General features: G+C 43.5%; 1 protein-coding gene across 1 annotated transcript in view; it reads right to left on the bottom strand.

Moving 5' to 3' along the window:
• Positions 1 to 27,115, bottom strand: part of LOC139689925 (collagen alpha-1(IX) chain-like) — a 110,227-nt gene that overhangs the window by 24,887 nt on the left and 58,225 nt on the right. Inside the window, exons 9-12 of the mRNA XM_071587057.1 lie at positions 6,618 to 6,725; positions 2,165 to 2,269; positions 1,021 to 1,167; positions 414 to 575 (exon numbers count right to left, since the gene is read on the bottom strand). Coding sequence (XP_071443158.1) covers positions 414 to 575; positions 1,021 to 1,167; positions 2,165 to 2,269; positions 6,618 to 6,725 — 522 coding nt within the window. The remainder of the gene's footprint in view (positions 1 to 413; positions 576 to 1,020; positions 1,168 to 2,164; positions 2,270 to 6,617; positions 6,726 to 27,115) is intronic.

Genomic DNA, 27,115 nt, shown 5'->3' with positions numbered 1-27,115 from the left:
ATTGCATTTGGCATCTTCAGAGTCAATATTAGACCTAAAGATGATGACAATAATGCCAGAAAAACTATTGTCCAACCAAAAGGATCAATGTGGTAGAAACCTTGGTGTCATTATGAGGACATTACAACAGAATTCTTCATCACATTCCTTAGATACATCACAAGTGAATTCATTAATGCAAATTATTAGAAGAGTCAATAATGTCAATCAGTACAGGTTATTAATATGTTAGTACCAGGATTTATAAATAGAGTATAAATAAAAAATATAGTAACTATTTGAAAGCTGAAGGTCTGGAGCATATGTGATTACACACAGCCCTCGCCAAGCTGAATGAATGAATGTTAGTTTCAAATGTTAATTTTCTCTTTAATGTGATGGATATGCTTAGAATTCCGTTTGTTTGCACGTACCGCTATACCTGGGAGACCTCTCAGTCCTTGGGGCCCTGGCTCACCCCTGTCTCCCTTCAACCCTCTCTCTCCTGGAATGCCATCCCTTCCTGGTTCACCCGTAAGACCCGTGTCTCCGATAGGACCCCTGGGCCCTGGAGGTCCTTCTTGTCCCTCAGGACCCTGTGTTGAGCAGATGATGCAGCATGGAATGCAATGGACTCATAAATATTAGCAGAGTTATAAAATTAATATTGACATGTATTAATTGATGAAGAAAGTATTTCCCAGGTCCCGGCTGTGTCTTTGGTGTGAAATAGGATTTACATAATTTCAGAATATTTAATTTTAGGCTGAGAATATATCCACGGAAAAATGTCTCCGAGAAGAATCTTAGATTCCGTTCAGATTACATTCAAATACCAAATCATCTGAACGAAGAATAATTGTTCACCAAACATCTCATGCCTAATTAGATGGAGGAATAAAAGTGAATGTGGCATGTATTGTTTTTACGTAAACACATTACAGTCAAACTAATTTAAATATGACAGCGTGGGCTAATCCATGCAGAATCAGTTGCGGCATTGAAAGGTGAATACTCTTTATTTTTCATGGGGGCTCTTACCACTGGTCCAGGAGGTCCTATTATACCTAGGCTCCCTGAGACTCCTTCAATTTGCCGTATTTCCCCAGGGGGGCCTCTTGGGCCCACTGGCCCTGGTGCCCCTGGGTCTCCCTTCTCTCCTGGCTGTCCTAGAAATCCAATATCACCCTGCAAAAATTGGAGGAAAGTGAATTATGCAAAAAAGTCATTTGAATAACAATAAAATGCTGTAAACTAAACCCAAGAGTTGACATGAAATAAAATTAACTGTGGATGGACTCTGTGCAAATTGTTAAAAAAATCACACGAAGACTCCATAAGTTCCTACAATTCCTATTCCTACATTCCAAACCAGTATTAAGAATGCTCTATCATGTTGGATATTAATGCCAGAAATATTAATGTACCAGAAAATACCATCAACATACTTACCATTTTCTCAGCAGAAAATTAATGTACTGAGAATGAAATAATTTCAAGAAGAAAAATTGAAGTTGAAATGAAATAATTAACTTTGTTATTCCACAAACCCTTTATTTAGAACACAACCTAGGTTTTGATGTTGGATGTCATCAACTTCGGCAGGAGAGTTGGTCAAGTGGAAGAGCATGGGAGGGGTTAATAGGTAAAAATGTAGATGGGAGGGAAAGCGAATTATGGCTTAAGAACCTGATCTCATGTGCTAAAGACAAAGTTCCCAAAGACAAGAGGAATGCAGTGCATGAATTTAAGTGCTAGGAGTGTAACACTGAGTATATTGGGCAAATAGGACGAAAATTTAAAGAAAGGATAAAGGTGCACAAAACATGTGTAAAGAATAGGAACATAACATCTCTCTTTGCGAAGCACCTTAGCAAATGTGACCACAAAAGTGACTTTGGGACTGAAATCCTCCATTTCAAAAATAAAGGCCATAGACTTGAGGCATAGGAGCAATTAGAAATTTTGAAATGTGTCCATTGCAAGGATGAACTTGCTAACATAATTTTAAATCCCTTCGCCCCTCTAAGATCCTACACTCTTCCATGTCCAGTGATCCCCACAGGGGATACCCCCCTCCCACACAAACCCCCCATTTGAAGACAACAATTGACACCAAAAGCTATTTGATAAATGAAGAAATAAATAAAGAAATGTTTCATGAAGTTCAATAAATGAAACTTACCCTTTCACCTTTGGTCCCTGGCAGTCCCCTTCCCTCTGGACCAGGGGGTCCTTGTACCCCTGGAAGGCCTCTCGGTCCAGCGACTCCAGGAGACCCTGGGAATCCCTGAGAGATGCCATAGATTTAGTTAAATTCCATGACAGTGACCAACCACAACCTCTAAACCAGAACACCGTTCTGCAGTAGTTTGTGGGAATGTTACTTTCTCGCCAGTGACCAGTTACTGACGCAAGCACTCAAACCCAATTGGGATCATTGAGATAGTTCAAGGGACTCCATTGAGTATACCCGAGTTTATGAACAGATATACTCTCCGTGACTGTTTACGGAAATAAATTCTGTGCCAGGGAGAAACACAGAGCTGACACACACTCACAAGCACTGAGGAAAGCAATCGCTCGCACATTCAAAAAGATTTTTCTTGTCAGTTATACTAAAAGTGGGCCATATGTTCCTTGAACCTTGTCTTGATGTTTTACGTGCTTGTCCAACGCAGGAAACATCGCATGAGGAACAAGACATTTGGTAAATTCCTGATTTATTGACCGTGTCGATCTTGTCTTTTGTGTGCCCCCAACAAATGTTTAAGCTTATTTTTGTTACTAAAAGAAATATTTTTATCAACAGCTTTAAATATCTTTTCTAGACCTTTAGTCAAATGTGGGTGGTGAGGAAATTTAATGTATTTATTCTTTAATAACCAACTTATTACAACAACTTTGATTATTCTCTATTAACCAACTCCCATTCTTCGATCTTCTATTATCTAGGAATAATAACAAACTCACTCATGACATATACTGTAAACCTACACACACGGACCACTACATTCTCCGGGATTCCTTTGGTTCCCAACAATAATAAACCCACTTCTTCCCATGCACTAGTCCACAGACTAGTTAGTATCCCACCTGATAAAAGTAATTATTTGAAAGAGCTAACGAATATTAAACGTATCACCATTCAAAATTCTCTTCTCACCGTAAAATTTCTCCTTGACCTTTTTATCACATTTACCCAGGACTACTGCAATAATTCTAATTATTTGTTAGCTTGTCCACATATTCCCCGTATGTGCTTCACTCAGGAAAGATAGTGAGTGAGGGTAACGCCTAGGCATTTCATTGAGCCCACACTTTCCATTTTGGTGTGCCCGATGCAGTAGGGGTTCGTGAGGGAATTGCTCTTTTTCCACGAATTTATCACCACACATCTCTTTAAGTTTAATTGTAACTTCCAAGTGTCGCAACAGCGTCATATAGCATTAAGGTCATCTGACAAAGCTGCTATGGTTATCCACTGCATATATCATGGTTAACTGCTGAATCATCGGAAAATAAACGCATCTCGCTAGTGACTGCAGAGTCAATCTCGTTAATGTAAAGCAGGAATAAAAGATGTCCAATAACACTTCCCTGGGGAACACCTGAAGTAACTTCTACTACATTAGAGCTAACTCCATCTATCACTGCTCTTTGAACCCGACCATTCGAAAAGTCTTTAATCCAACCCCAGATATTTTTATCTATGCCATATGCTTCTAGCTTTGCGAGTAGTTTAATATGAGGTACTTTGTCGAAGGCTTTCTTAAAATCTAGAAAAATCGCGTCCACTGGAACATTGCTCTCTCCCGAAGTAAGAATACCATGAACAAAATGCGCAAGTTCCACCTTTTCGGAAACCATGCTGATTTTTCATTAATAACTCCCGATTATCGAGGTGACTCATGATCAAACTAGCAACTATATCTTCCATAGACTTGCACGAAATGGATATCAGGGAAATAGGTCTGTAATTACTCGGTTCCTCCTTGTCTCCGTTTTTAAATATTGGTGTTAAGTTAGCTCTTTTATAATCTCTGGGAACCTTGTGATCTACCAGCGACTTCTTAAGTATGATTTCTACATACGGTGCAATATCCAAATCTAGATTCTTAAATATACGAGTGGGTATTTGATCGGGCCCGAAGGATTTATTAGGCCAAATATTTTTCAGCAAACGTTCTAATCCATTACATGAGATTTCAATTTGGGCACTTTTGGATTCTCCATTAAATATTCCGCAAATCTTTTCCTTCTGAATTCGCTTAAAGCTTTCCGAAATTAAGTTTTGGCATTCGCCCTAGATATCTTGTGATCATTAGTGATCTCAGTTCTTTTTGTCGCCAGAGATATCATCCCTAATATTTTTTTCTTGCCGTGACATAGGCTTTGACGTCGCAATGCCTTTCTAACATCCCCGTTGTACCATCTAGGTTCTCTGTCATCTTTTATGAGGATGAACTTGTTAACTGAAGAGCGCGTGATCTCAAGGAAGTGATTCCACGTATCCTCAGTATTTCGGTGATGCTATCCTTCTTAAAACTTGCAAATTAACTCTGTATTAATTCCACCTCAAGTGAAATGAATGGATATCATCTCAAGATGTCAGAGGGATAAACAGGTTCGACAATATCACCGCACAATCGAGGACACAACAAATGGCCCTAATTTAGATTTTCCGCGATGATAACTGTGTCGGGGTGGGAATGGGGTGGGGCCGAGAGCACTTCCTCATATTTTAATACGCGGAGTGGCGGCCGCCCAAAATTCATATCATATTAATCTCTCGATTCGAGCCATGGCCTTTAATGGAAACGGGCCGGGAGAGATTACCTACTCCACCGGATGAAAAATGAAACACACCAACTTCCACGGAAGCACGTGTTTATTGGAGCGTCTCGCGGCGATGGGGGTGGTCCCGCGGACATTCGCCGCTTCTTTAAGGAACATTAATCTTCGTTCCGCGTGGACACTCCGAATCCGCGGGTCGGCGCCGCGGCTTTGGCCTCGGGGAACTCGATCTCCCCGCCCCATCCCGCCCGGTACGCAACGAGACGGCAAACGGCGCAGCTGCGAAAGAGTCCTCACATACCCTCGTCGGCGGGGCGATTCGGGAGCATACACACCCGCGGTACCCGGGTGGGAAACATTCCGATCCCAATCACGCCCGAAAGTGAGGCAATGTCGTGGATCGAGCGGGGGGGGGGGGGAGTGGCTCGTTATCGCGAGAGAGACGGAGCGGAGCGTTGTATTCTGCTTATCTCTCGCACAGTCTCACTGTTGACGAGGGATAACGAATTTGAATTGGAAAAAAATCTCCTTCGCAGGAAGCCTACATTAGCCAGCTCAATTTACGAAGAAAATGGAGCTTATCTCATTCGAAAATATTTGCCTAATCTCTGATATGGTCATAATGTTTTACGAGATATCCGCGAGAAAAATATTAGAGCGAGGCTATTCAAACTATTTTGGTCTATGAGATCGAAAGACTAAACTAGAATGCAATAAGAGACGAAGAATATACCATCACTCGCGGAAGATGCTGATGCATGACTCGGAGAAAAGACGTGTAGACACGTATTTTTCCAGCTGGGTCACCCCGAAAAAAATGGATGATTATCATGAAAAATTCTTAAGAAAACCTGCGGTCAAAGATATTCTCTCCTTCATCTCGCCATTCCTGTTTCGTAGATATTTATCGAAATGTAGTACTGAAGACCTTTTTGACCGGTCCGTTTGATAATATCTATATATTCCAAACTATCGTCAACTATTTACGAAGAAATTCGTAGTTAAAAACACTACTCACTCAGCATAAGGAACGAATTCTTGGTTACCAGACTTTCACATTACTCATTAATACGCACATGTAGATGGATAATGTTTATCTTATGTGACTCAAGATACCTATTGTCATTTGATTTCAATATAGTTCAGCCCCAAATGGGAAAGCCATACCTTACATGCATTTCCCATATTTTAATACATGGTAACAATTAAAAAATAGGGTATAATGATTTGATGCAAAAAAATAACAAATTGCTGGATTATTACCATATGCACAAAAATTCCCTCACCGGCAAAGGAGAAATTACAATAATGATAATACTTTCACTGAATCGAGGATTCTTTTTAGAGTAATATAGAGCATGAACACTCTTACTCCAACACCCAATGTACTGAAGAGGCATATGAGAAATTACTTAAATAAAAATTTAATTTTTCAAGTTGATGTGAAGTAATTCTTCCTATAATGGAATGAAATGCGATAAGTACCCTAAATTGTATTTATTTTGATAAAACTATTATCTCATACATAATTGTTTCCGAATGAATATATCCTAGCCGAGAGCGAAAAAGGCAGCTTACCCTGGCGAGGCATTCACTCAAGATCGCTCGAGGGCTTGATTAAGTTATCAATTAAAAAAACAACTTCCAAGGGTTTTTTTTTGAGAGTGAAGTTTTTACTCACTTCAAATTGGCGGAGATAAATTTGATGGGATGGGGGCACAATTAAATAACGATTAAAGTAAATGGAAATCCCATTATTGTCGCGGAATAAACTCATCCGCCAAGTTCTTTCGGGAGGGCTTCAATTAAACCAGGACGAAGGCGACGCGTAATGCAATTACCGGTCTCCCTTGTGGCCCGGGGTCTCCTTTCTCCCCGGGAAATCCTGGTATTCCCGGCTCACCGATCGGTCCGATGGGTCCAATGGGCCCCAGCCGCCCCGGCGGGCCCTATTGGGAGAGAAATACATCGTCGATTAATCGAATCTCCTGAATTGCCTCGGGTGACGGCAAATCATTTGTATGCGTACACACGTTAGAATTGAAATAAAAAAAGGCGTGCCAAAAATAAATGGAAACCGATTTGTCAAGGTTTTACATACTAGACATAAGATTCCGTTCAAAATAAAATAAAAACCCACGCATTTCCGCGAAACACACGGGAGCGATTTCCAGGAACGGACACGATTTGCGTCGCACCCAAAGGAAGAGATGAGGGAAAATTAATTCAAAATTAGATATTAATTGAAAATGATTTGATGCATTATGAGAAATATGGATGGAGTTTCTTCTTACTAATGCAAGAAGCATTCAGAATGTAATTATGATAAATTGCGGGACGGAGACACTTAAAATTAAGAATCCATTACCATGGTGCACGAACCTCCCTTCTTTCATGGGATCGCATCAAAGAACTAAATTTTCTTTTAATATTTACAAATATATTTGAAATACTTACTGTATTTATAGAAATGCAACGTTACCCAGCAAGACACAAGCCAACATTAAAAAAGGAGGTAAAATTGATGGTTCCATTCACCCATTCGTGTATAACATATCATTGTCACACTTGCCCCGTCGTATTTTGGATGCAAACATAATATATATTATACAATAAAAAACTTTCAATTACTATTAATTTTTCACAAGAAAAGAGACCTGCACAAGTACCGGCAGCAACACCATTACAGAATTAACACTAGGCTAAGACTAACATAGTAGCAGGAAAACAATTCTGGCGTCACAATATGAATGAAGCATGGGAAAATATAACCATGCCACAACACGCAACCACGAGAATATTTTACAAACGGTAAATACCCGGTGAAAGTTTAACTGTTGTGTAGAGGGCAAGGAAAAGAATATAAATTTAAACAATGAACTACACCTCAATTTCTTAAAGATTTGCAAATTAAATGTGTTATTTTGATGTTTTTATGTACTTTCACTAATTTATAATAATATAATCATGAGTAACTTCTGGGTCTAATAAATTACGAACTCTGTAGGGGAGATTTTCTCTGTAACTATGGGTTGCTCTCAGATCGCTTAACCCGCACATTATAAAAAACAATGATCCATTACATATGTACACGGCTTCGATAATACGGATTTGAATTTTTTTCTCGGTTACAGCTTTCAAGATAGTGTAATAGTGCCACCTAAGCACTCAGTGAATCCTAAACGGGACATAGAAGAAATATGTACTTCTTTTAGGAGTATTGGGTTTTCGCAGATCTTTTTAAAAATATTTAACTTTTGGAGGTCCTTTTTGAAAGAATCGAAAAAGGTTTAAATAAATTCGGTTAAATCTTCTATTTGAAAATTTACCCTTTTATTTCGTAATTGGTATATACCTCATTTCTCTCGGCATTAAAGATGCAATGGAATAAAATACGCAGAACAATTCTAAAATTCAAAAATTAGGGGGAAATTCGTTCGTATACAGGTTCAAATTTTTTTGACAACGAGGACACTAAACAAGTCATTCCCTTGGATAATAAATAAGGTGCCAATCTTGGAATGCCTTTCACATACGCGAAGAAAGCGTTGCCCACCCTGTACTGGGCGTGCCAGGCCAGTTTGCGCATCAAATCGCCCAGGAATGTAAAAGGACACAAATATGGATAATTTTCAGCTTGCATAGGCATGACCTTTAGAAAGGAAATATATTATTTATTTACCCCTCCATTCTTCCCATCGCATTTGAGTCTGATCGCAATCATTGCTTCAGGTGGTGGGAGGTTGAAACGTTTATCTCTGGCGCTAGAGACCAAGGTCAGTTTGACAGCACTCGGGGAAAATAAATCCTTCTTGTTTGTATTTCAATAAAGCACGTGGATATGATATTTCACATGAAATGAGCATTACATTCTAGTTGGTATATGATAACAAACTCAAAATATGTGCCGAAAACACAGCGTATTCACCCATTCCTTTGCTTTTTGATTAAAACTTTTGATTTCAAGGTGGAAGATGATTTACGCGTAAGCTTTATACGACAGTTAAATCACCAGTAAAAAATATCGCCAAAATATGTAACAAAATGTAAATGATTTACTTTTTTGATGCGAAGTAAACCAAATTAATACACCCTTCACTTTTGTTGGCTAAAGCGTGACGCTTTTCCGTTGACGTAAGTTGTGATTTTGAGAGACTTCTCTCCACTCAAATGGAATGTTTAATCGATATGAATGAGATAGCGTATTTCCAGAGTCATTCTTGTATTTCCCCATAATCTTTGCCGTCACTTTTCCGAGGAAAATTCTATATTCCATGAACATGATGATAAATAAAAATTAGTATTTAATTAAAACGACGGGGATATTATTTGGTGAAAATTCAAAATATCCAAAAATAAACAAAATTTTACTTCTCCCTTGAACAAAGACATTTCAAGTAAGATTTGGTGCTTTCCCGGCGTATATTCTTGATGAAGTATTCTCGGGTCTTCCACCGGGTCAGGGGTTCCATGTTGGCCGACGTTTCGATGCCCGACTCGTGCATCGTCTTCAGGGATGATGATTGCCACTCAGAGCAGTTTCTTGCAAGGGCTCTTGCGTAGCCCTTACACTGCGCCTTTCCAGCCTCCAAGGCTACTAAGGCGGGAAGAATTCTTCTGCATTGTCAGTCGTTTGATTTATTCCCGCTCAGAGCAGCCTTGGCTTCTTCTTTGCCGGAAGGGTGTCTTGCTCGTCTTGGGATGTTATGGGGCGCTTGTAGCGGTCCCATAGCCAGACCCTTATGTCGCCAACCCGGCGAATCACTTTCACTGCCGCTTCAGCCGCTTTTCTGAAGAATTTTCCAGAGATTCTAGGCAGAAGGACGTCCAGGGTTTCCATCTTTCCGTCCCCGTGCATCTCGGAAACGCGGGCGTAACGACCGCGTGCCATGATGTCACGAAGAGCAGAATTCTGCACCACCTGAATTTGAGCGAGACTCGTTCGCGACACTCCTGACCATACCGGAGCAGCGTACGTGATGACAGGCAGCACGAACGCTTGGTACAGTCTACGCTTCGTGTCCATACTCAGGACCGGCGGGCGGATAATCGGCCGGAGCCGACTAAGCGCCGCGAATGCCTTTCTACGTACACGAAGCTTTGGGGCGTTCCAAAAGAGTTTCCGGTCCATCAGCACTCCGAGGTAGGAAACTTCAGATTCCCACGGTAGGGCGACTCCATTCACAGTTAAGTTCACTCCTGGCGGCCGACCATTTCCCGGATGGAAGATGATCGCCTTCGTCTTCTGTGCGTTAACATGAAAGCGCCATCGGCGGTACCATTCTAGGAGATTCGCCACGGCGCTCTGCAGTCTTCGCACCGCGGTCACCTTCTGCCGGGAACAGCACAGGAGGGCCGTAACGTCGGCATAGAGAGACAGGATCTCGAGGTTCCCACGACGAGTTGGAATGTCGTGGGAGTAGATATTGTAAAGCAGTGGCCCGAGGAATGATCCCTGGGGCACGCCGGCGGAGATCCGACGCACCCCTGAATTCACCCCGAGCCATTGCACGGTGAATGTCCTGTCTCTCAAATAGGAGTGAACCATCCGTACAATCCAAGGTGGGAAATGGACTCGTCTCATCTTCAACAGGAGAGCCGGATGCCAGACGCGATCGAACGCCTTACTGACGTCGAAGAAGGCCCCAGCAACCGCCATATTCCTGTTGAAGCTGTCCGTGATGAAATCCGCCGTTCGTACCAGCTGATGGACTGTGGAATGCTGCGCACGGAAACCAAACTGCTCCTCCGGGAGGATGTCATTCTCCCGGACAAAATCAGCTAGCGGCCGTTGCAGCAGTCGCTCGAATATCTTACCGAAGCCGTCGAGCAAGGAGATAAGCCGGAATTTTCCGGGACCCACCTCCAATTTCTGCGACTTCGGCAGGCAGACGATTCTCGCTCTTCTCCAAGTGGTCGGGAAGTAGAAAATCCTGACACCGCCATTTAGGAGCGTTGTCAGGTACCTCACCGCCGCCTTTGGAAGCTCCCGAATGACCACATTGGGAATGTTGTCGCTTCCGGGGGCTTTCCCCTTGCGGAGGCGACGCATTGCCTCTATGACGTCCTTCTCGTCGAATCTCGGAATTTCCGAGGCGTCTTTCAAATCGGCGTCTCCGGCTCTTTCAAACGCCTCGATTTCTTCTTCAATCTCGGCAGAAGCGGAATTCCCAGGATTGGGTGAAAAGCTGCAGGCCAAGTGATGAGCGAGCAGTTCCGCCTTCTCCATGGGAGATCGTGCCTCCCTGTCTCCGTCGGTAATAATCGGGTCCAGTCTTTGAGGAGCCCGCAGCCTCCGGCATATCTTCCACACCGACGGCAGGTCCTCGTTGCCGTCTTCCGAAAGGCGCTCCTCCCGCAGGTGCGCCTCCCAGTGGTCCGATCGGACCTCCCAGAGGGCATCCTGTACCGCAACGTTAAGCTCTGAGAGCTGCCTTATCTCGTCCGCTGTACGATATTTCTGTCATTGGCGCCACACGTTGTTTCGCCGCGCAATGAGGCCTCTAACCGCCGCTGGAAGTGGAACCCGAAGATACGAGTTCCGTTGTTCCTTTAGCGGTATCGAGGCCTTCATTGCGCCGTCTACTGCAGAGGTGAGGTGGCTGACCATTTGATCGGCCATCTCCGGCTGGTCAGAGCGAAGGACCCAATCGGCCTAAAGACCCCGGGCATATACCAAGTCCCTTGTGCCTGCGGGGAGGTCTACATTGGAGAGACAGGGCGGACCATCGAGACGAGGTTAAAGGAACATAAAAGACATTTACGACTAGGGCAGGTGGAAAAATAAGCTATCGCCGAACACAGCATTGGGATGGACCACCCAATTGATTTCAACGGGACCAAGCTACTTGCCCGCGCCGGTGGTTACTGGGACCGCATTATCAAGGAATCCATTGAAATTATTCCGCTTACCAACTTAGTGGTAAGACTATTATTCCTGACGAAATTCGTTCCTTATTCCCGGCTGACAGACGCGTCGTAGCCATCGGCGATTGGAATTCAAAGTATTTAGAATGGGGGTGCCGGTCCGCGAATATTAATGGCCGGCGTTTGCATAACATTGTAAATTCCATCATGGTAGACGTCGAAGTGCCACTAACGGCGACGCACATTGACATCCGTGGAGGGGAAGACATCCTGGATTTCTGCCTAACGAAAAATATGCCTTGTATAATGACTCCAACTGTACTTCCCGATCTCTCCAGTGATCATTACCCGATTAAATCCGACATTGCGACTGTCCCTTATGAGCAACCTCCTTCCATCCCTGCTAGGACGAACTGGAAACAGTTCGCCTCCTTGGCAGAAGACGCCTTCTCAGCAATCCCAATCCTACACTCCTCAGACCAGCAGGACATCGACGCTCATGTCCTTGCCATCACCGAGGCAATGCGGGAAGCGCATGCACTCGCATCACTCCCGTATCTTCTTCCTCCTCCTCCTTCAAACGCCCTACCCGACGACATCCTGATGCTCATAAAACAGCGCAACAAGGCTTGCAGACAATGGGCGCGAACTAGGGATGGCGCCTATAAACGGCTTTATAACTTCTTCGCGTCCTGCGTCAAACGCGAAATTAAAAATTGGTTCAATGAACAGTGGAGGGACAAACTCGACAACCTCTCCTTTGACGACGGTTCCCTTTGGAAGGTTGCTAAGCAACTGACCAAAAAAGGCCGTCCTGACCAGCCCATCAGGCATAACAACAACTTATATTTTGACGCCAATGACAAGGCAGAAATCCTCGCCAATGCGTTCCAGGGAACCATGACTCTCAGAAACGACTGGCCAAGAACGGAGGAGGACGAAGAGGCTAAAGCTGCTGTAAGTAGCCTAAGTTTTCTTCCGACTCCGCCTTTCCAACCAGTTACAGAGACGGAGCTAAGATTGACTATTAAATACTTGAACCCGAAAAAAGCCCCGGGTATTGATGACATTTCAAACAGGCATTTAAAGAACGCGCCACTGCCGGCCGCTCGTCACTTGCTGGGCTTATTTAACAACTGTCTTTCCTCTTGCTATTTTCCAGACTCCTGGAAAATAGCAAAACTTTGCTTGCTTACAAAGCCAGGCAAGGACCCGACAACTCCTCTAAACCGCAGACCTATCTCTTTACTTTCCTCTATTTCAAAACTGTTTGAATCAATTTTGAAATCCCGTCGAGACCTCTTCCTACGGACCAACGACGTAATATGACCGGAACAAATGGGATTCCGGGAAGGACAATCCACCTCCCTGCAAATACTCAGACTAGCAGAGTATATCAGCCACGGCCTGCAGAACAACCAACACATTGCGGTGTTGTTCTTGGATGTGGCCAAGGCATTCGATCAAGTCTGGCATGATGGATTGCTTCTGAAATTAATTAAAATCGGGGTACCATTACATCTCATCAAGATGTTTCAAAGTTTTCTCGCTTCACGAGTCATACATGTCGTCGAAAACGGAGCTCTGTCAGCCAGGAAACAGATAAATTGTGGCGTCCCGCAGGGCGCCATATTATCTCCTACACTCTTCAATTGCTATGTCAATGATCTTCCTTCTTCTCCACAAACTCAAACTTTCATGTTCGCCGACGATACTGCTATCGCGGCAAGATCTTGGAGCGGCACATGTGCCTTTCGTAAGATCCAAAACCACCTCTCTTTACTTGAAAAGTGGACCATCAACTCGAAAGTCACAATTAATGCCGAGAAAAGCGTTGTTGTTGACTTTCGGAGGAAACGAAGCTATCTCCCAAAAAAACCTTTAACCTTTCAGTCCGTGCGTATTCCGACGAAATCCTCACACAAATTCTTAGGGATACATTTCGATTACAGACTGACATGGGTCACGCACGTACAGCATGCCTTACAAATAGCACAGGGCACAAGAGCACTTCTTTCTCCACTCTTGTGCTCCAAATCGCGCCTCACGCCCCGAGTAAAGATCAGACTTTACCTCTCTTATAATCGTCCCAGGATGCTGTACGGTTGCGAAATTTACGTGAACGCGACAAAAACAGACAGAAGTCGCTTAGAAACATTCCAGAATAAAACACTTCGCTACCTCACAAACCAGAGTAAACTCGTGCCAATGCAGGAGATCAGAAACGCACACAAAATACCAAAAGTACACGGCTTCATTCGAGCGCAAGCTGCAAGACTCGAGAGGTCCCTTCCACGAAACACGCTTACAAAAAACATATGGGATTACTCCCTACATAGAAAACGCCGTCCGAGCTACAGACTTCCAAAAGAAATTATATTTCGGTAACAAAACCGAAATCTTTTCTATGACTTTCATTCTTATCAACTTACTAATATTTTTATTAAAATGAGGGTTTTATTTTGTGAATATTTGTAAACACTTTGTAACACTAATCATTATTTTATGTAAGTGTATATATAAGAAGGCATGTTGCATCTTATATATATCACAGTAAATATGCATTTGGCCCCGACTAGACCTAATGTGTGAGGGTCTGTTGGGCAGAAATTGATGTTAAAAAAAAGAGGAAAAAAAGGATTAAAAAAAATAATATATAAGACAAAAGCAATAAAAAAATTGTGTATATATATATATATATATATATATATATATATATATATATATATATATATATATATCTAAATAGATATATAAAAAAACTGAAAAAAGTATTTAAAAAAAAAAGAAAAAAAATATATTATATATACATAGCTTAGACCAGATTGTTAAAAAGTTAAATTTAAGTTTTTAGGATTAGAAAATGTTATCCCTTCCTGTTGACGAGGAAATGGGCAAAATGTTCCCGCCCTTAAAATTAAGGTATTTTAGTTCTTCCTTTAAGTTAATGGCCAATTGCCAACCCACTAGTGGTCTTTCTTTCAATTTCTCCTTCACTAACACTGGAAACGTACACGTTCGTCATTTACACTTTCGTTTGTCATTGATTTCCACGTGCCGATTGCACAAACACTGTCGCTGAAGGGGTGGACGTTGTCGCACCGAAGCAGCATTTATAACGAAGGGCAAATGCTCAGACAATAGGGATTCTGGTCTTCTGGTCTAGTGGCAATCTTTTCCGCAGCCGCTACCATCTTGTAGCCTTTCAATATTTAATTTTTCCACCCCGAAGAGGAGTTTATCCTAAAACGGGGTTTCCGTATTGTTATGTTATGTTTCAATCATATATTTTATGCATTTCTTGTACGCTGTCTCTTTACGGAAATAAAAACCTATAAAACTGAAAAAACGAGTGGCCACCATTATCCCTGAAGACGATGCGCGAGTCGGGCATCGAAACGTCGGCCAACATGGAACCCCTGACCCGGTGGAAGACCCGAGAGAACTTCATCAAAGACATTTCAACTCGAAGTTTGGTTTAATAGCTGAGGGTCTCGATCTATCAAGCTTCTTTCACCAAAGCCCTAGGCCGTGAGAAATTCGCACATTCTCAATTGGAGGGGACACATCCTATCCATCTGCCGGCTGTGGTTTCCCATTGAGCTCTGGGACGCAGTGGAGAACGCCATGGCTGGGGGTGTCGAGACTCCGCGCAATTAAAAATTGCATGTATTCTCCCGGTTTCGTACTAGATCTACACATGCCTAATCAAACTTAATTACAGCGATAGCGACAATTCAATTAAAAATACTCGCGAAGAAATAAATTCAAAGTCAGATTATTAAAATGTGCACTCGACTAAAACATATGAAGGTTTGATATAAAATAATTTCAGACGAAAAACTCATTGATTCTAAAAGCTATAACAGTAATTGGAAGTATTTGCCGATCTAATTAAATAAATCATTAATTGTTCCAGAAGAAACAACATCCACCACACCACCCGAGGCGGGTTTTGAACCGTCGATGTGAGAGCCTGCTCGTTCAATTCGAAGGGAGAGGGTGATGGCGGAAGGGAAAAAGCCTTGCTGCATTCCTGTTGCTCATTAGCGGAGTCTCCTCCTCAGCAGAGCGTCAATGGGCTCGACTCTTGCCCGCTTATCCCGCGCATCAAGTGCGACAGGTAATTAGGGTGAAAGGAGGTGGAGAAGGGATGCTGGGATTGGGATGATCTTTTGATGTGAGCTTTGCAGACGGGGGTGGTGGAAGGTTCTCATATCCCTTCGGTAAAGGCGGAAGAGGCTCTCCCGACAAATCGGAACGCTTTCCGAAAACAAATGTCTCGATTTTCCATGGAGGTGGGACGAGTGGAGTGGGTGAGGGCGGGGGGTAGGCGATGGCGACCCCATCTAACCCCGCTCTCCTCCCCCGCTGCCACCACCCCCTCCCACCCCAGTAGGAACGCCACGAAGCGCACGGGGTCAGCAAGTAAGAGATAGGAGAGAGGGAAGGGTGGACCGATTTCGGCAAAAGGAGGAAAGAGGAGAGTGTTGGTGGGAGCAGTGAGAGCGAAAGGGAGAGATAAAAACATTATTTCGTGGTAAATATGAGAGAGTACGTAAATTAATAAAAAAACTCGAAGCTGGTCTTCCACAGGAAATTTGCGAGGCAAAGGAGACGGAATTTTCGCAGGATTTTTGCAATAAATAGAGGGGGTAGCACGAACCTGCAGCGTGACACCGAATGTACATGTAATTTTTTTAAGGTTACAAATTTTAGCTTCACGTTTTCTGTCAATTTAATTGTCATTATCCTAACTTGAAATCATTTCTTTACACATGCCAACAAATTACGGAAATAATGGCTAACGTAGAGGGCATAGCTGGGACAATAACTGAAATATTATTTAACTTTTAATGCTTGAAACACACGTGGACAAAGAAGTTTTTGAAGTTTCTTATGAAAGCAGTCCTCCCTATTTAAATTCAATTCAACCAATAGAATACTGTTTGAAATTGTACATAATGCATTTGTTATTTTTCAATAACATTAATCAATTTATTGCTATATTTTACCAAATAATATTTGTACCTTAGTTCATTTATGTTCCCATTTATTCAGTGGTTCTTCATCTTTATTACTTAAAGTTCCCCTTTCAGCATAGCTCAGACCATCATTCTCCCTTCCCAAGACATTCTAACTCAAAATATGCATTTCAAATAATGTAAAAATACATTATTATTTGTCTGTATATATATATATATATATATATATATATATATATATATAAATCCCTCCCCGGACTACAACCTTGACGTGGTGGAAGGGCTTGTGCGTTCCGATGACCCCTAGAGCTGTGCTGGCGGGAGTAATAAAAAATTGCTCCTGGTAGGGTCACCCATGCCACATAGGTCGAAGGTAAGGGGCCAAACGAAAGGTAGTCCACGCAGCGTCTGTTCCTCAGTGAGGCGACTGCAATGGCGTCTGACCCCAGTGGGGCGGCCAGTAAGTGATGGTGTCACGTTAAAAACACTATTGAGGAAGGCAACGGGAAACCACCTCAATTATCACTCCCAAGAAAAATATGATGGACGATAGAGATATTTTGAGTCTTGGCAACCACGGGGCTCGGCCCAATCGGCCGTGTGTCGTGCCCGGCAGCGGGGGAGGCAAGGCTTCCGCGGTCGTCATCCCACGAAACCCTTGCAAGGGAAAACCAGCATCAGCAGGACAGAAGACGCAGGAGAAGAAGACCACATTAGTTAGAATAGGAACGTGGAATGTTAGGACAATGATGAGGACAGGGAAATTGGAGAATGTTAAGCGAGAGATGGAAAGGGGAAATATAGATATTTTAGGTCTATGCGAGGTGAGATGGAAAGGTAGCGGGGATTACTGGAGTGATAAGTATAGAATAATATACAGCGGTGGGGACGAGAGCCAACGAGGGGTTGCCATAGTATTAAATGAAGAGGTAGGAGGAAGCCTAGTCAACATAGAGCAGGTAACGGATAGAATACTACTAGTGGAGATAAAAGCAGAACCGACGAACTTAGTTATTATTCAGGTATACATGCCACCGAGCAACCATAAGGAAGAAGAGGTCGATAGGATATACGATCAGTTAGAGGACATGATCGCGTGTGTTCCCGCACGGAAAAATTTGATAGTGATCGGGGATTGGAATGCGACGGTAGGCGAAAAAAGAGATTGTGATGAGGTTGGGGACTACGGTTTAGGCACGAGGAATGACCGCAGGGAGAAAGCAGTTGAGTTCTCCAGGAGACAGGGGTTAGTCATCACCAACACTTGGTTTAGACACCACAAAAGACGCAGGTATACATGGAAAATGCCAGGTGACTCAGGAAGGTATCAGCTAGATTATATCCTGGTTAGACACAGATTTAGGAACAGTGTGATAAATTCCCACAGCTTCCCGGGAGCGGATGCGGACTCAGACCACAATTTAGTTGTTATGAAATGTAGCGTACGTTTCAAAAAGATAAGGCAGGGCCGGCGGGTTAGAAAATGGAACATTGAAGCATTAAATGGGTTGAAAAGGAAGGAATACAAACAGGTGGTAGAGGAAATCACGGATGATGGTAAAGAGCTGAGTGCTATCAAGGAAAAATGGGAAAGTATCAAGGAAGGGTTATCGAAAGCCGCAAAAGACGCTATTGGAACCGTTAACGCTAAAAGGACTAGGAAACAATGGATCAGGTTGAGATGATTACAAAGACGGATGAGCGGCGAAAATGGAAGAATATAAATACAGAATTAGGCAAAATGAAGTACAAAGAATTAAACAATAAATTAAGGCGAGCAAAAAATAAAGCAAAAGAAGCATGGTGGAAGACGCAGTGCGAGGATATGGAAAGTCTTCAGAGGAAGGGTGAAATCGGTGCGCTGTACAGCAAAGTTAAATCGTTATCGGGAAGTAAGAAAGGAAGAGCTATGCTAACAGTTAGAGATAAGGCGGGTAAGGTAATAGTTGACGCAGGAAAGATCCAAGAGAGATGGAAGGAGTATATAGAAGAACTGTATAGTAAAGAACTCAGACCAACAAAGTTAGACATTGAAAAAGAAAATGACGTAGAGGAAGACAGCTTAGGTCCAGGCATACTAGACAATGAGATAGAAAGGGCATTAAGGGAAGGCCGTGAGGGTAGATAACATTCCCGTGGAACTTTTAAAATGCTTAGGAAAATGTGGGAGGAAGAGGCTATATGGGCTGATCCGTAGTATTTATGAGGAGGGAATCTGGCCGGAAGACTTTGTGAGATCAGTTTTAGTTCCTATTCCGAAAAAGGTAAAGGCCACGTCATGTGAGGACTATAGGACAATTAGTTTGATATCCCACGCAGCTAAAGTTGTTCTCAGGATCATAAACAAAAGGATAGAGAGTAGGGCAAATGATTACTTAGGGGATGATCAGTTTGGGTTTAGGAAGGGGAGAGGTACGCGTGATGCCATTGCAGTAATTAGATTATTAATCGAGAGGAATATAGAACACAACCAGGAGGTATTTGCCTGTTTCGTAGATTTCGAAAAAGCGTTTGATAGAGTGAATTGGGAAAAACTAATGAGTATATTGCAGAAAATAGGAATAGATTGGAGGGAAAGGAGGCTAATCCGCAACCTGTACATGTCTCAGACTGCTCAGGTACGAGTGGGAAACGGGGAGTCAGGATGGGTAGTGTTAGGAAGGGGTGTAAGGCAGGGTTGTCCATTATCACCGTTGCTGTTCAACCTGTATGCAGAGGAAATGATTAAAGAGGCATGGGAAGAACTCGAGGTAGGAATGAAAGTGGGCGGGGAATTCGTAAAATCAGTTAGGTTTGCTGATGACCAAGCTTTAGTTTGTCAGTCAGCCAAGGGGCTGCAAGCATTGCTGAGTGAATTGGAAATTCAATGCGACAGGTATGGGATGAGAATCAATATTAATAAAACAAAGGTTATGCGATTTTCTAGAAAGAAAAAGCCCAAGCTTAACATTAAAATAGGAGGGCAAAAACTAGAGCAGGTAGAACAGTTTACGTATCTCGGTAGTGTTTTGGACCAACACGGTCAAAGTAGTAGGGACGTAAGGAGAAGAATTGCGCTAGGCAAAGAGGCTTTCACAAGGAGGAGGGAGTTGATGATGGGGACGTTGAGTAAGGATGTTAAGAAAAGACTCGTAAAAACTTTTATATGAGACTGGAGGCTTTTTAAATGCGGGTGCGGAGTAGAATGGAGAAGGTGAACTGGACAGAGAAGAAAACAAACGAGGAATTACTTGGTATGGTGGGCGAAGAGAGGGGTTTGTTGGGAGCAATCCTATGGAGGCAGGAAAAGTGGATGAAGGGGGTGTTGACCGGGAGGGGGATGTTGAAGACTGTGATAGAGGGTAGAATGTTGGGCAAAAGAGGAAAGGGAAGGAACAGGATAGGGATGTTGGACGGGATGAAGGGAGGAAGAAAGTACTCAGAGATGAAGAGGGACCTGATGTAGAGTAGGATGATGGATTTTGTATTTTGTTAGGAGTAATAAAATATTTGTTTGGTAGTTGTGTCCATCCAAAAACCTACCTTAACCGGTAGATTATCTTAAAAAAATATATGTATATATATATATATATATATGTATATATACTATATATATATATTTATATATATTTTTTTAAGGTAATCTAGGGTGGGATGCGGGAAAAAGGGGAAGAACAGGGGTGGGAACTTTCGCCGGATCACGGCAGCGGGCTCCGCTTCTGAGGGGACGTCTCTCCGCCCCGCATGGCGCCAGCTGAGGGGTATCATTTCGTGGGTCCGCTGGAATTCGCCCACTTCCGCTGTAATTGCTCACAAAGGATGGCTTGAATTGCCCATGACGCTGCCCGAGGGGATTCGGAATGCCGTCTTGGGAATTGGAGGGTGAGGGGAGGACGGAAACCAGAGGAGGGGGGAAGGGAGGTCAAGAATACCGTCGGCTTCGTTATCAATTGCTACTGTCACTTGATGTTTGGAATGCGACTGACCTCTTTTAATTAACATTTTACCTCCTCTACCTACTCCTCGTTTTTTTAATGAATGCTTGAGTACAGTTTATGCAATGCACTAAAAGGAAGTAGAGTGCGGTGCTCCTTCTAAAAAATAATCCCTGTTGTTGTCGCTAAGTACAAATTAGAAACCTTTAAATTAGCTCACGATATTTCTTTTTGCCTGTTACCCACGGCATAGAGCACAAAGTGCATTGTCATTTTTTTATTATTGGCTGTTTATCCTGGAAGTAAGTTAATAAACTATTGCCTCGAGAATCACTGATATTTTACGTTGATATAAGTTTGTCCACGGCGAGTTAGTGACAATTGTTGGAGTCCTAAAAATATTAATTTCGTTGGATTCGAATATTCCACCAGCTCCCGTGATGGGCCGATATTATTCATGTCGAATTTTGAGTGACCAACGTATTGAATGGGGAGGAGAATTAAGATTTCGAATACATTATATACGAGGGCGATTCGAAAAGTAAGGTCTCCTATTTTTTTCATGAAAAATCAATTTTATTCTCAATTTTGTGCACTTCGTAGGAAAGTCTCAGCATTTGTCTATTTTCCTACATAGTTGCCTTGACGATCAATCACTTTTTGTATCCTTGTAAGCAGCTTTTCAATACCGGCGTCGTACCTTTCTCCCGCACAAAAGTTCATTGACTGCCCAAGCGGGCAAGTATAAACCGTCCCGGTGAGTGAAGTCCCACCTTTACCGGTCATTGTACATAAGAAACGCATGGCATTGAAGAAGGAAACATGGCTGAGGTGGAAGTGCGGTTTGCGAGAAGGAGAAACTTAAAACTAGGAATAAAATATGATTCTTAATCTAACAAGAAAGGAAAGCCGACAGGGAACGGCTTTTTACAAAAGAGAAAAAGAAAAGTACGTCACTAACTGCCCACCGGCACACTCTGAGCATAGAGCGGCACAAAATGGAAGCGGAGGCGAGGGTCGCCCGTTTCCCACAGCGGGAAATTACACTTGGGCAAGAGGAAGCGGGTTACAGCAAGACCGTGAAGCGGATAAAATGATACTAAAATAACGTAGAGGACGGAGGAAGAGATCCGTCCGGCCGTGAAGCGGCTTAATACTATGAAGAAAATTTAAAATTAAAAGACATAGTAAAGACTCATAGGCGAGTAATATCTTTAGGCAGTGTATAAGTGTGTTTCTCTCCGGGATCATAGTCCCAGATGGTTTGTAGCGGCGGATTTCCAGACGGTGCGAGGCGGGATTTGAAAGACGCGACTTGCGAGCGAATAAATTCCGCGACGGATGGAAGTTTATGCGCCGCTCGCACGTCGGCCATCCTAGTGAAACGACTCACTTGGAGTAACGACCGAACAGCCTTGTTTTGGATGGTTTCAAGGTGACGCCAGGGCGTTTTCCGGATGGCAAACACGGGGCAAGCGTACAGAAACTGCGGGCGAATGATTGACCTGTAAAGTCGCATCCTGTCGGCGTGATTCAGGGGAGAAATCACGGAGGAAAGGCAGCCGAGACGGCTCTTTGCGACCATTGCCTTCTGACGGCAAAAGTCGAGGTGCGGCTGAAAAGTGAGCTGGTTGTCTAGAATGACACCAAGAAATCGGTGCGAAGAAGCCCTCGGTATAATGTGTTGGTGGAAGAAAAGAGGAACGTGGGGTGTGCGTTGTCGTCTGCGGGAAAAGTGAATTTGTGCGCTTTTGTCAGGATTGATTCGTATTTTCCAAGTCCGTGTCCACCGGTGCAGTTTGTCAAGGTGTGCTGTAAGTCGTCTGATGTTCGCGGAGCGTGTTCGAGATGTGGCGGCGATGGCAGTGCCATCGTCGTACATGTAAAGGGAAGTGTGAGGTGTAGAAGGCAGATCTTGGACTTACAAGTTGAATAACAGAGGGCTGATAAGAGAGCCCTGCGGCACGCCCGCCTCGGCTCTCTTTACAGAAGAGAGGGAATCACCCAACGACACGCGGAACTAGGAGGAGAAGGGGAGGGGAAAGTCGAGGATATGCATTTTGTAAATGAGGCCCTTGTACCAAACGCGGTCGAAAGCACGGGCGACGTCCAGGAAGACGGCGTCCGTCGTACGGCGAAGATTGAAGCCGTGCGAAATATGTTCACTGAGGCGAAGGATCTGATGACACGCGGACACACGCGAATGAAAGCCAAGCTGCTCAGGACGGAGAATACCGCGGTCGCGGACGTGGGTTTCTAGGAGGGTCAGAAGGACCCTCTCGAAAATTTTCGAGACGTTTGAAAGAAGGGTAATCGGACGACTATTTCCCGGGGTGGTGGCATCTTTCCCTGGTTTCGGGAGGAGAATAACTTTCCCTGACTTCCAAGGGGAAGGAAAACGGGAGGAGAGGTAGCAGTGATTAATTAATTCTGAAAGGATGAGAGGGAAACCGGGGACAGAGGCGGCGAGCTTGAGCTCGCGATTTGAAACATTATCAAATCCTGGCGCCTTATAGTTTGGGAGCGAGGTGAGGATAACCTTAATTTCGGCCGCAGACGTAATCAAGGGGAGGAAAGGAGGATTCGGGGGAATGTTCGAAAGGAATTTACGTCCCGAAGCCGACTCCCAACTCACGACTGACTGCTTCTTGCACTTCCTCGTCTGAATTGAATTTCTGTCCTCCTAGGTGTTTTTTTAGAGCGGGAAACAAGTGGTAGTCGCTGGGGGCAACGTCTGGTCCGTAACGAGGGTGTTCGATGATATCCCAGCCGAATTCATTTAGTAGGGTGGTCGTTTGATGTGACACATATGGGTGTGCATTGTCATGATGCAAACACACTCCTTTGGTGAGACACCTTGTTGTAACCGAGGACCTTCAACACAATATTCTGCACGGAGAAGTAACCACTCTTTTCATTAAGGCCTTCCTTTTTCTCATGAAGGGTAATTCTCCGGTTATTGCGCACCATTTCGTCAATTGGAGCCACCGTTGATTCCGGCAAAATCGGCCGCCCCGACCGCTGCTCATCGTGGACGTTTTCCCGGCCATCAAAAAACTCCCTCCACCACTTCCGCATGTTTTTGATGTCCATCACTTTTCACCGCACACTTCCACTAAATGGCGAAGCAGTCTTTGGTTGGCTTCGCGACGCGGCAGGAGAAAGGTACGACGTCGGTATTAAAAAGCTGCTTACAAGGATGCAAAAAGTGATTGATCGTCAAGGTGACTACGTAGAAAAATAGCTAAATGGTCAACCTTTCCAACGATGTGCACAGATTTGAGAATAAATTCGATTTATTATGACAAAAATAGGACACCTTACTTTTCGAATCGCCCTCGCACTATCACACTGTTATGTGTAAATTTAGAAGTCTTTTTATATTTGTTTTTAATGATTAAAAGATGGGTCACTAAATGACAATAGGCTAGGTTTGTATATCAAGATAAAATAATAGTAGTTATTGAAGAATTTCACTAAGAAAGAGTTTTTAACTGTTTTCGTATGCATTCCGCCGACGATGTTCACTTTGCATTTGCTTTTGGGACTTATAATCTTCAACATCCGCACTTGCTTCTTTGGCCAAGAAATTCGTTAAGTCCCATTGAGTAAAGTCACTTATCACCGCCACAATGGAAGTGTTACAGTATCCCTCCTTTATTAAGCACTTCATTTCTATTATATCAGTGTATACTATTTTGTATTCTTCTGGTTGTATTTAAGCCGTAAATATTTAAGGATAAACGTGGCTTTATGTGATTATATGGCTTTTCCTATTTGGCTGGTCAATCTAAATTCAATGCTTAGTCATTTAAACGTATGTATACTTCCGATCATTCCGAGTGGTGCAAACGGCCCTTTATTTCAATACTGAAATTAAAGTTTCAAGTACATAGGCTATTGCTTTCTGTAAATACTGGAGGTTGGTTATTTTACCAGAACTAATACCTGGTATATTAGTAATGTGAGAAATCAGCCAATTACATTGCAATGTAAGAATTGTTTTCTTTACGCTCCGAAGGCTGAGATCACGTCGTACATGCAACAACATTCGCGTCTAACAGGTACGGTAGAAACGCGGGTTTGTGAGTTTCAAGCGGCCCTTTGGAAAGAGTGCGTGTGACTAATGAAATAATGCTGTTTTCGATGGTTATGAATGTATAATCCAAGTTTGGCGGCTCTCAGAAATCAGAACACTTTACCTTTTAGTTCTCGGACCCTGTGAGTCGTGCACGTCCAGATTCAAGTTGCGCTTGGGCCCTGTTGGATATCCGCTACCGCGTCACGATACGGTGTCAACGTTTCGGCCCAAGAATTTCGGATCACCCCAACGTTAACTTAATTCGTCGCATCGGACCGGAAATACACTGCGAGCATGAGAGGACGAATCACCCTTATTACAATCGCATCAATGCAATCGCTGAAGGGGACCGTTTGGTAAACGCACGCCTGACGCTCGGGTATCAATCAACCGAATTCATTCGTCTAAGCAGCCTCGTCAAAAGAACTCAGAAGATCGTGCCGCTCATTTGGTGACTAGGATGATGGAAAACGACCTTGAACTGTCAATATGCTTCCCGCCCTCAAGCCGCGCTCATCATTCGCTCGAGCGGGTACGACGACGGTCATACGTCTCCGCTCTGCACATTGGGACGCTCGGAAATAAAAGCGAGAAAAATTAGCGATGCTTACGAGCCCCCGGGGCGTCAACTTCTCTCGATGAAAATCCGCGCCATGAATTTTCGGTTACATTAGAAAGGGCATTATTTCCGCACGCAAGGAAAATTCCAGAAAATTGAGCTTCCTTTCCTTGGCTCCTTCAACGCTATGAAACATGTACATCGGGATAATGCATGCAATTGCAGGAATGAAGCTCTCATATGGAAAAGAGATATCTAAGCGGAAGGAAAGAGGATCCCGCGCGGGGAGGGGAAATATTGGATCAAGTGGAATCTTTCACCTGCTTCGGAAGCAAAACAACGTTGAATTGAAGCAGTCCGACCGAAATCAATTGCGGAGTGGTACAAGGGAGAAGATACGTCCCAGACGACAAGGGAACAGTGAAAATAATCGCGTGAACTTTGAACCCCAAAGATCTGAGACTTGGGTAATTGGAAAAAATTGGGCCTGGGATAAAATGATGTTTCGAAACCTTGTGCGACAAATGAAAAACGAAGATATCTATGGTAGAGTGAACACGAAGAAGAATTGTAATTATTGGTATTCTACCGGGTAAAGTAAGTAAAATAGGTTTCGGAGAAACGGCATATGCAACGATTTATTAATAAATATCCCTGCCTCTCCTCAAAACATAATCTGACTCCCAATTTAAAATAAACCCTGCTTCAATTCGGAATACGTCCTTCCTCCCTTCATTCCGTCCAATATGCCTATCCTATTCCTACTGTTTCCTCGTTTCTCAGACGTTTAACCCTCCGTCATAGTTTTAAACATCTGATTACCAATCAAAATTCTGTGCACCCAACCTGCCAGCCACTTTTTCATTTCTCCCAGCAGCGCACTCTCCTCCAACATGCCCAGCAATCAAGCTCTCGTTTGCTTCCCTCGCTCTCCAATCCACCTTATCTACCCTTCTCCCAACCAATGTTTCCGCGCCGTACGGAACAATGCCTCGTATCAAAGTTTCAACGAGTATTTTCTTAACATGAAGAAGAATATGGGTCTTACAAATAAAAATAACATGAGTTGAGCCTACCTTGAGAAATGGATAAATGAAGGGGACATGTGATGAAAGGTGGATGACGTACGCCAGGCGATGATTCGTAAATTAAATAAAGAGAGGTACGAAACGGAAGAGTTGTCTTAGGGCGAGGATATTATTATGGGATTGGGAATAATGATGGTTGGCTGTACAGGGTTCGTCCGGAAAATAAGTGTACTGAGCTCAGGAAAAAAAATGTATTACACTTTTACATATCTTAAGCTAATATTCCTCAAAATAGGACCCTTGTGAGTCGATACACTTGTTCCAGCGGCGTTCCCATTCCTGGAACGCTCCCGCGAAGGCATCATCGGGAACCTCTCGAAGACTCGTCGTCGACCTCTTCTCTGCCCTCCACGAACATCTTGTGCCACCGAAAGATCATGTTTCTGGACATGGCTGACTCCCCGTAAGCCTGGTTAATTATACCGACAGTTTCGGTAGACGATTTCCCAAGCTTTACCGCAAATTTGATTGAATAGCGCTGCTCCAAAAACTTCGGCATCGCGTTCCGTGACGTGGGTCGAGCGTGGAGGTTCGCGTTAACAGAGCTCCTCACTACACCACAGCTCAGAGCCGACTGCCTTTTTCAGCGTCGCTTGCCAACATACCCCCCTCCAATCGCAGCCCGTCAGAGCGGTGCTGGGCGCGCCTGGAGCGGCGCGCCCAGCCCAGGAGTCAGTACACTTATTTTCCGGACGAACCCTGTATGCCTAACCTCCGGTTGAAATTCTGATAATTATGCATGGTTCATTGTAGCTAATATCCTCTCGATTAACCAATTCTCAGCTCAACATTATAATTCAGAATAAAGCGTTATAATCTGGTGTCAAATCGTAGTTGATAGGCAG

The sequence above is a fragment of the Hetaerina americana genome, unplaced genomic scaffold (genome assembly GCF_022747635.1).
Source record: "Hetaerina americana unplaced genomic scaffold, ioHetAmer1.1.p SCAF_29, whole genome shotgun sequence".
NCBI lineage: Eukaryota > Metazoa > Arthropoda > Insecta > Odonata > Calopterygidae > Hetaerina > Hetaerina americana.
This window is presented reverse-complemented; position numbering and strand designations above follow the sequence as displayed.